Raw genomic sequence first — 13669 nt, forward strand, 5'->3', positions numbered from 1 at the left:
AATTTTGTTTATCTTTTAAAAGTACCAGCTCTTAGTTTCATTGATCTTTTCTTTTTTCTTTTTAGTTTCTATTTTATTTATTTCCACTCTGGTCTTTATTATTTCCTTCCTTCTACTATCTTTGGGTTTTGTTTGTTTTTCTTCTCCTAGTTCCTTCAGGGTAAGGTTAGATTGTTTGAGAATTTTCTTGTTTCCTGAGGTGGGCTTCTTTGCTATAACCTTTCCTCTTAGAACTGCTTTTACTGTGTCCCATAGATTTTGGAATGTTATGTTTTCATTTGTCTCAAGGTATTTTTAAATTTTATACTTGAGTTTTTCAGTGACCCAATGATTCTCTCTTTTTGTGTGTATCTGTTATATGTTTTTGGTTTGTGGTTACCAGGAAGTTCATATATGATAACAAACAGGTGTCTATTTTAAGTTGATTTCTTAAGTTTGAACACCTTACATTTTTACTAACCCTCCAAATGTTTTGTGTTTTTGATATCATATTTTACATCTTTTAATTTTTGCCATAACTACTATTGTAGATATAGATGATTTTTACTACTTTTGTCTTTTAACATTCCTACTAGATTTATAAGTGGTTGATCCACTATTTTTACTCTATGTTTGCCTTTACCAGTGAGATTTTTCCTTTCATATTTTTTTATTTCTAGTTTTGGCCTTTTCCTTTTCCTTTAAGAAGTCCCTTTAACACTTCTTGTAAGGTCTGTTTTGTGGTGATAAACTCTTTTTGCTTTTTGCTTGTCTGTAAAACTCTTTATCTCTCCTTCAGAGATAAAGATAAATTCGAAAGATAACCTTGCCAGGTAAAGTATTTTTTTTTTTAATTTTAATTAATTTTATTTATTTATTTTATTTATGGCTGTGTTGGGTCTTCGTTTCTGTGCGAGAGCTTTCTCTAGTTGCGGCAAGTGGGGGCCACTCTTCATCGCGGTGCACGGGCCTCGTACTATCACGGCTTCTCTTCTTGCGGAGCGCAGGCTCCAGACGTGCAGGCTCAGTAATTGTGGCTCACGGGTGTAGTTGCTCCGCGGCATGTGGGATCTTCCCAAACCAGGGCTCGAACCGTGTCCCCTGCATTGGCAGGCGGATTCTCAACCACTGCGCCACCAGGGAAACCCAGGTAAAGTATTCTTGGTTGTAGTTTTTTCCTTTCATCATTTTGAATATATTGTTCCACTTCCTTCTGGCCTGAAAAGTTCCTGCTGAAAAGTCTGTTGATAGTCTTATGGGAGTTCCTTTTTACAGTACATAACTAGTTGCTTTCCTCTTGCTGCTTTTCAGGTTCTCTCTTTATCTTTAATTTTTGTCATTTTAATTATAATGTGTCTCAGCGTGTACCTGTTTAGGTTCATCTTGTTTGGGATTCTCTGTGCTTTCCAGAGCAGGATGTTTGTTTCCTTCTCTAGGCTAGGGAAGTTTTCAGCTAATGTTTCCTCAGATAAGTTCTGTGCTCCTTTCTCTCAATTTTCCCCTTCTGGGACCCCTATAACGTGAAAGTGAGTACACTTGATATTGTCTCAGAAGTCTCTTAAACTATCCTCATTTTTAAAAATTCTTTTTTCTTTTTTTCTGTTCATCTTGGATTATGTCTACCACTCTGTCCTCCAGATCACTGATCTGTTCTTCTGTATTATTCTATCTGCTGTAGATTCCTTCTAGTGTATTTTTCATTTTAGTTAATGTATTATTCAGCTCTGATTTGTTCCTCTTTATATTTTCTAACTCTTAGTTGAAATTCTGTGTTCATCCATTCTTCTGAGTTCAGTGAGCACCTTTATTATTATTACCTTGAACTCTTTATTGAGTAGATTGCTTATTTGCATTTAATTTAGTTCTTTTTCTGAGGTTTTGTCTTGTTCCTTTGTTTGGAACATATTCCTCTTGCCTCCTCATTTTACCTAATTCCCAATGTTTATTTCTATATATTGGATAGGACTGTTATGTCTCTTGATCTTGGAGAAGTGACATTATATAGGAGACATCCTATGAGCTCAGCAGCGCACTCCCTCCTGGCTACTAGACCTTATGCTCCAGGGGTGTCCTCTATTCATGCTGCATGCTCCCTTCTGTTGTGAAAGAGCTAACTGTTGAGGGCATATTGGTTGGTGTGGCTGGCCCTTGGCCTGTCTGGCTGTGATACTCTGACTCATGCAGTTGTTGTGGGTGCCCTGGTGGGCAGGGCAGTCTCCTGGTGAGGCTGACTATGTAGCTGGGCAGTGCACCCTCTTCGGGACCACAGGTGGGTGGGGCAGGCTCCCTGTGCATTTGACTATGTGGCCTGGTGGTGCAGAATTCCTGTGGGCCCTCTGGTGCACAGGGCAAGCCCCCAGCACTTATAGGCTAGAGGGAGGATTTCTAAATGGTGCTTGCCAGTGCTTGAGTCAGTCCAATAGAACAAGATCCCCAAAATGGCTGCCACCAGCGTCTCCATCCCCAGGGGGAGTCCCAGAGGCCTCCTGCCTCTCTAGTAGGCTCTCGAAGATCAGCAAGTGGGTCTGACACAGGTGACTTTCAAACTACTGCCTTTTTGCTGGGACTTGGACCATGTGAGATTTTGCTGTGCCCTTTAAGAGTGGAGTCTTTTTCCTATAGCCCTCCATCTCTCCTGAATGGACTCCCCACTGGTTTTCAAAGCCAGACGTTCTGGGGGCTTGTCTTCCCAGTGCAAGACCTCCAGGATGGGGAGGCCAACATGGGTCTCAGACCCCTTGCTCCTCGGAGAGGACCTCTGCGGTGGTGACGTCCTTTTCATTTGTGTGTCACCAACCTTAGAGTTTGGCTCCTGACAAGATTGCATCTCCACTTCCCTACCCATCTTATTGTCACTCCTTCTTTATATCTGTCATTGTGGAAAATCTTTTCTGCTAGTCTTCAGGTCATTCTCATAGATAGTTGCTGTATAAAGTAATTGTAATTTTGTGCTGTGCTCATAGGAGGAGGTGAATTCAGGGTCTTGCGACTCTGGCATCTTGATCCCCCTCCTCCCCCATATCTTTTATTTATTTATATTATCTCAGTGGCTGAGACACTCAATACAGTGTTGATTAGAAGTATTAATAATGGGTATACTTATCTTGTTCCCGATTTTAAAGGAAATGTTCTAATGTCAGTATCAAAAGTGATGAACTAAGTGTTTTTGGTGAATATTTAATTTTTATTTCCACACAGTTACATTTTGGCATTTTGTTGCAGGCTTTTCCCCATTTATGTTTTGTGTGTGTGTTTATAACTATATATTATATTATGTTGTGTTATACTATATTTTTCTCCATATAATATATAGAATAAACTTAACTTTGTATTTCCATAATAATAATATAACAGTTTTAATTACTGTAGTTTTATCATATACTTTAATATCTTATAGAACATTTATATGCCCCCTTTTTCTTACTCTTATAGTTTTTCTGGCTATTTCTACATGTTTATTTGTGCAGATGAACTTTAGAATAATTATGTTACTTTTTCTCCCCTTCCAAATCTAATTGGGATTTTGATTGGACTCATTAAGTATATTACCTAATTTCAAGTGTATGTGTATGGAATTCAAATGAGTGACTCATTATTGTTTCTATTTTCACCATTAGGAATACATCCCTACTGTCTCCATCCTATGCAATCCAGGAATGAGAACACGTCACTGGAAGCAGTTATCAGAAATTGTAGGCTATGACTTAACTCCAAACTCTGGAACTACAATGAGGAAAGTTTTAAAATTAAACCTTACACCATACTTGGAAAAATTTGAAGTTATAAGTGCAGGTGCAAGCAAGGTAAATATGAAGATCTACTGAACTACTTTATTTGATGAGTTTGTTAATCAAATAATCATAGTTTTTGTTGTGGTTGAATGTATAGTACTGGCTAGCAGTGGGAGGAGATGGGGTTAAGTGGTAGAAGACCACTCTTATTTTTCCCCACAAAGTGTCTGCTTCTCTATGATTTCTTGTCCTGAATCCAGAGTAGAAATGGTTCCTTTGACCTCTTGTTAATTCTGCCACATTCTGATATGCATGGATGATATGCTAGTCTTGATATATAATTGTTCCATTAAGAATGGAAATAGATGCATGTGTGTGTGGCATGTGATGTGATGTGTGTGTATTACAACAGAGTAAGTATGGCCGTCTAGTGTTCTCAAAATACACTGAAAACATCTTCAGACTATAGACTGCAAAAAAGCCACTTCAGGGAAAATCCATCAGGTCTTTCATTCTGCTGTCTATTTTAATACTGACAGCAGTAGTTTTCAGAGCAAGTGGATTTTTAAAAACTACATTTTTATTTTCCATAGGAATTTTTTAATTGTTTAAAAACTTTTCTAACTTACAGACAGTTGCAGATTATCTTACAAAAATTGCTGTGTAATGCACCAAATTCTTTCTTCTTTTTCTCATTTAGGAATTTTCATTAGAGAAATCCATGCATACAATGATGGGAACTTGGGATGATATTGCTTTTCATATAAGTCTATATCGTGATACTGGAGTCTGTATTCTTTCTTCAGTAGACGAGATTCAGGCTCTCCTTGATGATCAAATTATAAAAACTCAGACAATGAGAGGCTCACCTTTCATCAAACCATTTGAAAAGGAGATCAAGGTATGTTAAATATGATAGTCAACTCCTGGTCATTTATAGAAAGTGCAATCTTATTACATACATGCTCTTGTGAAAATAAGTCAGTTTGTTGGATAGCTTTGGTGAAATACAGAAACAGATAACTTAAAATTAATGTGAAAATATATAGAACAGATGAGCCATTAACTCTAATGATTTTTAAAAGAACAAATGATATTTTTATTAAGAAAAATATTCTCCAATGACAGTGATATATTTGGAAGGAAAACGGTATTATTTAATCTAACTGTAGACAGCCTAGACCCTGTTTCATGCTATATTCTTTATTTTTTTCCATTTTACTGAGTATTTTATTGACATAAGCTTTGACCGAGAAGCATAAAGTTTTCAAAATGTCTTTTCTTATAGGCAGAAAATCAATCTGGTTATTTTAATAAATATAATTGTGCAAAATGGTAGGCTGAGCAGTTAAAGAATATCTGCTGTCATTATTTAGTGGATGTGGGGCAGGAAAATGGTGTTGAACATGGAGGAGAAAAGAAGAAACAAATTTTCAACACTGGTAGTGCTATAAGGAAATGGTATTAAAGTGAAAGAACCAATATAATAATTTTGAGTTTATGCAGGAGTGTTACGTTATAAAACAAAATAGACCTTGGGCATTTCTTATTTTTGTTATACAATTCAATAGCAGATAAGACAAAACATGAATTTTACACTCTGAATTAAAAGAAATATTTTCTTCAAAGGGCAATAAATAAATTCTCATTTAAAGATTGTTTCAAGTTGATGCTAATCTTTCTCTTTTTTTTTAACATCTTTATTGGATATAATTGCTTTACAATGGTGTGTTAGTTTCTGCTTTTTAACAAAGTGAATCAGCTATACATATACATATATCCCCATATCTCCTCCCTCTTGCGTCTCCCTCCCACCCTCCCTATGCCATCCCTCTAGGTGGACACAAAGCACAAAACTCCCTGTGCTATGTGGCTGCTTCCCACTAGCTACCTATTTTACATTTGGTAGTGTATATATGTCCATACCACTCTCTCACTTCGTCCCAGCTTACCCTTCCCCCTCCCCGTATCCTCAAGTCCATTCTCTACATCTGTGTCTTTATTCCTGTCCTGCCCCTGGGTTCTTCAGAATCATTTTTTCTTTTCTTTTTTTTTTAGATTCCATATATATGTGTTAGCATACAGTATTTGTTTTTCTCTTTCTGACTTACTTCACTCTGTATGACAGTCTCTAGGTCCATCCACCTCACTACAAATAACTCAATTTCGTTTCTTTTTATGGCTGAGTAATATTCCATTGTATATATGTGCCACATCTTCTTTATGCATTCATCTGTCAGTGGACACTGAGGTTGCTTCCATGTCCTGGCTACTGTAAATAGAGCTGCAATGAACATTGTGGTACATGACTCTTTTTGAATTATGGTTTTCTCAGGGTATATGCCCAGTAGTGGGATTGCTGGGTCATATGGTAGTTCTACTTTTAGTTTTTTAAGGAACCTCCATACTGTTCTCCATAGTGGCTGTATCAATTTACATTCCCACCAACAGTTCATGCTATATTCTCATAACTTGTAGTGAAGTTCTATATACTATACTTTATATTTGGGAACAAATAGCTTGAGGGTCTTTTAGAATAATTAATGAAATATTGTCCACTTGACAAAAACAAATGATATTTGAGACTGTAAGATTATTTAATGTCCTTATAGTTGATGTGGGTAAGTGCACAAAGCAAATAAATTATAATAACTAATAGTTTTATAGGTAGTATCAAAATTCAAACTGGAGACTATATAAAATGGGGAAAAGAGCAACAACAAATGGATTTTTTCCCCTGATATTTATTGACTTCTAAATGTATGCCAGATACTACTCTAGGGGTTTTACATTTATTAACCCATATAATCCCCATAGCAGACCCTCAAGGTAAGCACTGTTATTATCAGTAGTCATAGTTAAGGGAACCAAGGCATAGAGGGATAGGTAAGTTACCCAAGTTCACACAGCTAATAAACGACAAACCTGGAATTCAAAAAAGGCAGTTTGGTTTTAATTTAAGCATAAATAGTGTATTTATAGGACATCTTGGCTTTCAATATTTGGAGAAGACAAAGAGTTGTGTTCTTCCAAAAAGACATAAAGCTGCACATTTTCCCTTGAATCAGGCTGACCTACCCTTTCCTGGTAAGATATTATGCTTTTGCTGATATTTCTTGTTTAACAAAGGAGAATTTACAAGACAAGTTTGAAACCTCTCTTAGAGCTTTTAAAACAAAAATATGAGGCCAATCTCTTGATATATATATAGGACCTTAGGCCATATATTTAAGAAACAAAGAGCTTATATGAATGATCTTTGGCTAATGAAATACCTTATGGAATCTAGGAGATCTGTGACAATAAGGAAGACTCTTTCCCCCAAATGCATTGATGTAGAGCACGGTTTCTCAACCTGGCTCTAATGACATTTGGGGCTAGATAATTTTTTGTTGTGGGGGCTGTCCTGTATATTGTAGGAAGTTTAGCAGCGTCCACGGCCTCTACCCACTAGATATTAGTAGAACTCTCACCCCACCAGTTGTGACAAATGAAAATGCCTCCAGACATTGTCAAATGTCCTTTGGGGTGGGGGCAAAATAGCCCCTAGGTTGATAGCTACTGGTGTAGAGCAGGATGTATTCCTGTATGCTTTCTGGACATGGGACAGTTCACCTAGAGATTAGGAAATTGTTCTAAATAACTACAGTCATTTGCAATTGTGAGTTCCAATGATTTAGGAAAACTTCAGACCTCCTAGAGTTTTTCAAAGCCCATGTGAGACACTATAAGTGACTTTGAGCTGTTTTGCATTGATTCAAAAATAACAATAAATTTAAAATACATATTCCTTGCTATGATTTATGGGTTTTCTTTAATAACTGGAACTTAGTATACTATGCTTTTCATTAAGGCCTGGGAGGACCGTTTGATTCGAATTCAAGAAACAACTGATGAATGGTTAAAAGTACAAGCTCAATGGCTGTACTTGGAGCCAATTTTTTGTTCTGAGGATATCATGCAACAGATGCCAGAAGAAGGGCTTCAGTTTCAGACAGTAGACAGACATTGGAGGGATATCATGAAGTTTTGTACAAAAGATCCAAAGGTGAAGTGTTTGTTTTCTCTGTTTCAAATAAAGGGGAACCTTTATTTTTGGCAATTACAGAAAGCATTTGGCTTTTTTTCCAAGTACAAAAATAAAACCTGCTCATTGTATACAAACTGGAAAGCTCAGAAAAATATAAGAAAGCATAGATAATTTTACTTTTCAATTCATAAGATACACTACTCATAACTCTTTAATATGTATAGTGGAGCTGCTTCAAACATTCATTTAACTCACTTGGCTTCTACTATGTATACTCAGTGATCCCTCTTATAAAAATAAATAGTAAAATAAAATAAAATGAAAAAAGCAAGAGGGTGGGAGAGAGACAGAGAGACAGAGAGAGAGAGAATGAATACAAACGAATGAGTATTGCATGTGATTCACCTGAGTTTCTACTCAATGACTCTATATGCTTGGGGGTGATGGGAAAAAAGAGTCAGCAGTTCTCTCAGTTGGTTTCACTTGCTATGTGTCTCTCCTAGTGAGTATAGCACCTTGTTGAGTGTGATTTTAATGTTGAAAGACAGACCATGTATTTTTCATACACATAGTATACAAAGTTCATAGATACATATATCCACTTTTTAATCTGGTATTCAACTTAAGAAATAACGATGTGTTTCAATGCTGGATGAAAAAGTAGCTGTGCTGAGGACTTCCCTGGCTGCACAGTGGTTAAGAATCTGCCTGCCAATGCAGGGGACATGGGTTGGATCCCTAGTCCAGGAAGATCCCATATGCTGTGAAGCAGTTAAGCTGGTGCACCACAACTACTGAGCCTGCACTCTAGAGCCTGCGAGCCACAACTACTGAAGCCCGCGTGCCTGGAGCCTAAGTTCCGCAACAAGAGAATCCCCCGCTCGCCACCCACGCACAGCAACAAAGACCCAATGCAGCCAAAAAAAAGAGAAAAACTAGCTGTGCTGAACTGTTGAGAGTCAATAGTACTGAAATTTATGAGTTTCAAGGATTTCCTTTACATGTTGACTTTAGAACCGTTGTAAGACATTATTTCTCATAGAACAGAAGTCAGCAGTTTTTTCCTGCAAAGGGCCACATGGTAAATATTTTAGGCTTTGTGAGACGTACAGTGTTTTTTGTAACTACTCAATTCTGCTGTTGTTGCAGTAAGAAAGTAGCCAAAGACAATATGTAACTGAATGGATGTGTCCGTGCTACATCAAAACTGTTTATGGACAACTGACAGACATTTTCATTTCATTTCATGAAATGTTATTCTTCTTTTAATTTTTGAACCTTTTAAAAGTGTAAAAATAATTCTTACCTTGATGGCCATGTAAAAACTGGCAGCATGCAGAAGCAAGAAGAGCTACAATCCTGCAGCCTGTGGAACAAAAACCACATTCACAGAAAGATAGACAAGATGAAAAGGCAGAAGGGCTATGTAACAGATGAATGAACAAGATAAAACCCTAGAAAAACAACTAAATGAAATGGAGATAGGCAATCTTCCAGAAAAAGAATTCAGAATAATGATAGTGAAGATGATCCAGGACCTCGGAAAAAGAATGGAGGCAAAGATCGAGAAGATTCAAGAAATGTTTAACAAAGATCTAGAAGAATTAAAGAACAAACAAACAGAGATTAACAATACAATAACTGAAATGAAAACTACACTAGAAGGAATCAATAGCAGAATAACTGAGGCAGAAGAACAGATAAGTGACCTGGAAGACAGAATGGTGGAATTCACGGCTGCAGAACAGAATAAAGAAAAAAGAATGAAAAGAAATGAAGACAGCCTAAGAGACCTATGGGACAACATTAAATGCAACAACATTCACATTATAGGGGTCCCAGAAGGAGAAGAGAGAAAGGACCCCAGAAAAGATTTGAAGAGATTATAGTCGAAAACTTCCCTAACATGGGAAAGGAAATAGCCACCCAAGTCCAGGAGGCGCAGAGAGTCCCATACAGGATAAACCTAAGGAGAAACACACTGAGACACACAGTAATCAAATTGGCAAAAATTAAAGACAAAGAAAAATTATTGAAAGCAGCAAGGGAAAAACGACAAGTAACATACAAGGGAACTCCCATAAGGTTAACAGCTGATTTCTCAGCAGAAACTCTACAAGCCAGAAGGGAGTGGCATGATATACTTAAAAGTGATGAAAGGGAAGAACCTACAACCAAGATTACTGTACCCAGCAAGGATCTCATTCAGATTCGATGGAGAAATCAAAAGCTTTAGAGACAAGCAAAAGCTAAGAGAATTCAGCACCACCAAACCAGCTCTACAACAAATGTTTAAGGAACTTCTCTAAGTGGGAAACACAAGAGAAGGAAAAGACCCACAAAAACAAACCCAAAACAATTAAGAATATGGTAATAGGAACATACATATCGATAATAACCTTGAATGTAAATGGATTAAATGCCCCAAACAAAAGACACAGACTGGCTGAATGGATACAAACAAACCCATATATATGCTGTCTACAAGAGACCCACTTCAGACCTAGGGACACATACAGATTGAAAGTAAGGGGATGGAAAAAGATATTCCATGCAAATGGAAATCAAAAGAAAGCTGGAGTAGCAATACTCATATCAGATAAAATAGACTTTAAAATAAAGAATGTTACAAAAGACAAGGAAGGACACTACATAATGATCAAGGGAACAATCAAAGAAGAAGACATAGCAATTATAAATATATATGCACCCAACATAGGAGCACTTCAATACATAAGGCAAATACTAACAGCTATAAAAGAGGAAATTGACAGTAACACGATAAGAATGGGGGATTTTAACACCTCACTTACACCAATGGACAGATCATCCAGACAGAAAATTAATAAGGAAACACAAGCTTTACATGACACAATAGACCAGATAGATTTAATTGATATTTATAGGACATTCCATCCAAAAACAGCAGATTACACTTTCTTCTCAAGTGCACATGGATCATTCTGAGGATAGATCACATCTTGGGTCACAGATCAAGCCTCGGTAAATTTAAGAAAATTGAAATCATATCAAGCATCTTTTCTGACCACAACGCTATGAGATTAGAAATCAATGACAGGGGAAAAAATGAAAAAAACACAAACACGTGGAGGCTAAACAATACGTTACTAAATAAGCAAGAGATCACTGAAGAAATCAAAGAGGAAATCAAAAAATACCTAGAGACAAATGACAATGAAAAAACGATGATCCAAAACCTATGGAATGCAGCAAAAGCAGTTCTAAGAGGGAAGTTTACAGCTATACAAGCCTACCTCAAGAAACAAGAAAAATCTCAAATAAGCAATCTAACCTTACACCTAAAGGAACTAGAGGAAGAAGACCAAACAAAACCCAAAGTTAGCAGAAGGAAAGAAATCATGAAGATCAGAGCAGAAATAAGTGAAATAGAAACAAAGAAAACAATAGCAAAGATCAATAAAACTAAAAGCTGGTTCTTTGAGAAGATAAACAAAATTGATAAACCTTTAGCCAGACTCATCAAGAAAAAGAGGGAGAGAACTCAAGTCAATAAAATTAGAAATGAAAAAGGAGAAGTTACAACAGACACCGCAGAAATACAAAGCATCCTAAGAGACTACTACAAGCAACTCTATGCCAATAAAATGGACAACCTGGAAGAAATGGACAAATTCTTAGAAAGGTATAACCCTCCAACTCTGAACCAGGAAGAAACAGAAAATATGAACAGACCAATCACAAGTAATGAAATTGAAACTGTGATTAAAAATCTTCCAACAAACAGAAGTCCAGAACCAGATGGCTTCACAGGTGAATTCTATTGAACATTTAGAGAAGAGCTAACCCATCCTTTTCAAACTCTTCCAAAAAATTGCTAAGGAAGGAACACTCCCAAACTCATTCTACGAGGCCACCATCACCCTGATACCAAAACCAGACAAAGATACTACAAAAAAAGAAAATTACAGACCAATATCACTGATGAATATAGATGCAAAAATCCTGAACAAAATACTAGCAAACAGAATCCAACAACACATTAAATGGCTCATACACCATGATCAAGTGGGATTTATCCCAGAGATGCAGGGATTCTTCAGTATACACAAATCAATCAATGTGATGCACCATATTAACAAACTGAAGAATAAAAACCATATGATCATTTCAATAGATGCAGAAAAAGCTTCTGACAAAATTCAACACCCATTTATGATAAAAACTCTCCAGAAAGTGGGCATACAGGGAAACTACGTCAACAAAATAAAGGCCATATACGACAAACCCACAGCAAACATCACTCTCAATGGTGAAAAATTGAAAGTATTTCCTCTAAGATCAGGAACAAGACAAGGACGTCCACTCTCACCACTATTATTCAACATAGTTTTGGAAGTCCTAGCCACGGCAATCAGAGAAGAAAAAGAAATAAAATGAATACAAATTGGAAAAGAAGAAGTAAAACTGTCACTGTTTGCAGATGACATGATACTATACATAGAGAATCCTAAAGATGTCATCAGAAAACTACTAGAGCTAATCAGTGAATCTGGTAAAGTTGCAGGATACAAAATTAATGCACAGAAATCTCCTGCATTCCTATACACTAATGATGAAAAATCTGAAAGAGAAATTAAGGAAACACTCCCATTTACCACTGCAACAAAAAGAATAAGATACCTAGGAATAAACCTACCTAGGGAGACAAAAGACCTGTATGCAGAAAATTATAAGACTCTGATGAAAGAAATTAAAGATGATACCAACAGATGGAGAGATATACCATGTTCTTGGATTGGAAGAATCAATATTGTGAAAATGACTATACTACCCAAAGCAATCTACAGATTCAATGCAATCCCTATCAAATTACCAATGGCATCTTTTACAGAACTAGAACAAAAAATCTTAAAATTTGTATGGAGACACAAAAGACCCCAAATAGCCAAAGCAGTCTTGAGGGAAAAAAATGGAGCTGGAGGAATCAGATTCCCTGACTTCAGACTATACTACAAAGCTACAGCAATCAAGATAATATGGTACTGGCACAAAAACAGAAATATAGATCAATGGAACAGGACAGAAAGCCCAGAGATAAACCCACGTACCTATGGACAATTAATCTATGACAAAGGAGGCAAGGATATACAGTGGAGAGAAGACAGTCTTTTCAATAAGTGGTGCTGGGAAAACTGGACAGCTACATGTAAAAGAATGAAATTAGAACACTCCCTAACATCATACACAAAAATAAACTCAAAATGGATTCGAGACCTAAATGTAAGACTGGACACTATAAAACTCTTAGAGGAAAACATAGGAAGAACAGTCTTTGACATAAATCACAGCAAGATCTTTTTTGACCCACCTCCTAGAGTAATGGAAATAAAAACAAAAATAAACACATGGGGCCTAATGAAACTTAAAAACTTTTGCACAGCAAAGGAAACCATAAACAAGACGAAAAGACAACCCTCAGAATGGGAGAAAATATTTGCAAATGAATCATCAGACAAAGGATTAATCTCCAAAATATATAAACAGCACATGGAGCTCAATATTAAAAAAACAAATGACCCAATCCAAAAATGGGCAGAAGACCTAAATTGACATTTCTCCAAAGAAGACATACAGATGGCCAAGAAGCACATGAAAAGCTGCTCAACATCACTAATTATTAGAGAAATGCAAATCAAAACTACAATGAGGTATCACCTCACACCAGTTAGAATGGGCATCATCAGAAAATCTACAAACAACAAATGCTGGAGAGGGTGTTGAGAATAGGGAACCCTCTTACACTGTTGGTGGGAATGTAAATTGATATAGCCACCATGGAGAACAGTATGGAGGTTCCTTAAAAACTAAAAATAGAATTACCATATGACCCAGCAACCCCACTACTGGGCATATACCCAGAGAAAACCATAATTCAAAAAAACACATG

The 13669-nt window shown here is 36.6% G+C and overlaps 1 protein-coding gene across 1 annotated transcript in view; it reads left to right on the forward strand.

Annotated features, from left to right (window-relative positions):
• The window catches only part of DNAH12 (dynein axonemal heavy chain 12), a 238068-nt gene that overhangs the window by 91065 nt on the left and 133334 nt on the right, over window positions 1-13669 (forward strand). The window contains exons 18-20 of the mRNA XM_082344611.1: window positions 3597-3782; window positions 4411-4611; window positions 7564-7758. Of these exons, the coding sequence (XP_082200737.1) occupies window positions 3597-3782; window positions 4411-4611; window positions 7564-7758 (582 nt within the window). The remainder of the gene's footprint in view (window positions 1-3596; window positions 3783-4410; window positions 4612-7563; window positions 7759-13669) is intronic.

Source organism: Balaenoptera borealis (assembly GCF_965194805.1).
Source record: "Balaenoptera borealis genome assembly, chromosome: 12".
In the NCBI taxonomy this organism is placed as follows: domain Eukaryota; kingdom Metazoa; phylum Chordata; class Mammalia; order Artiodactyla; family Balaenopteridae; genus Balaenoptera; species Balaenoptera borealis.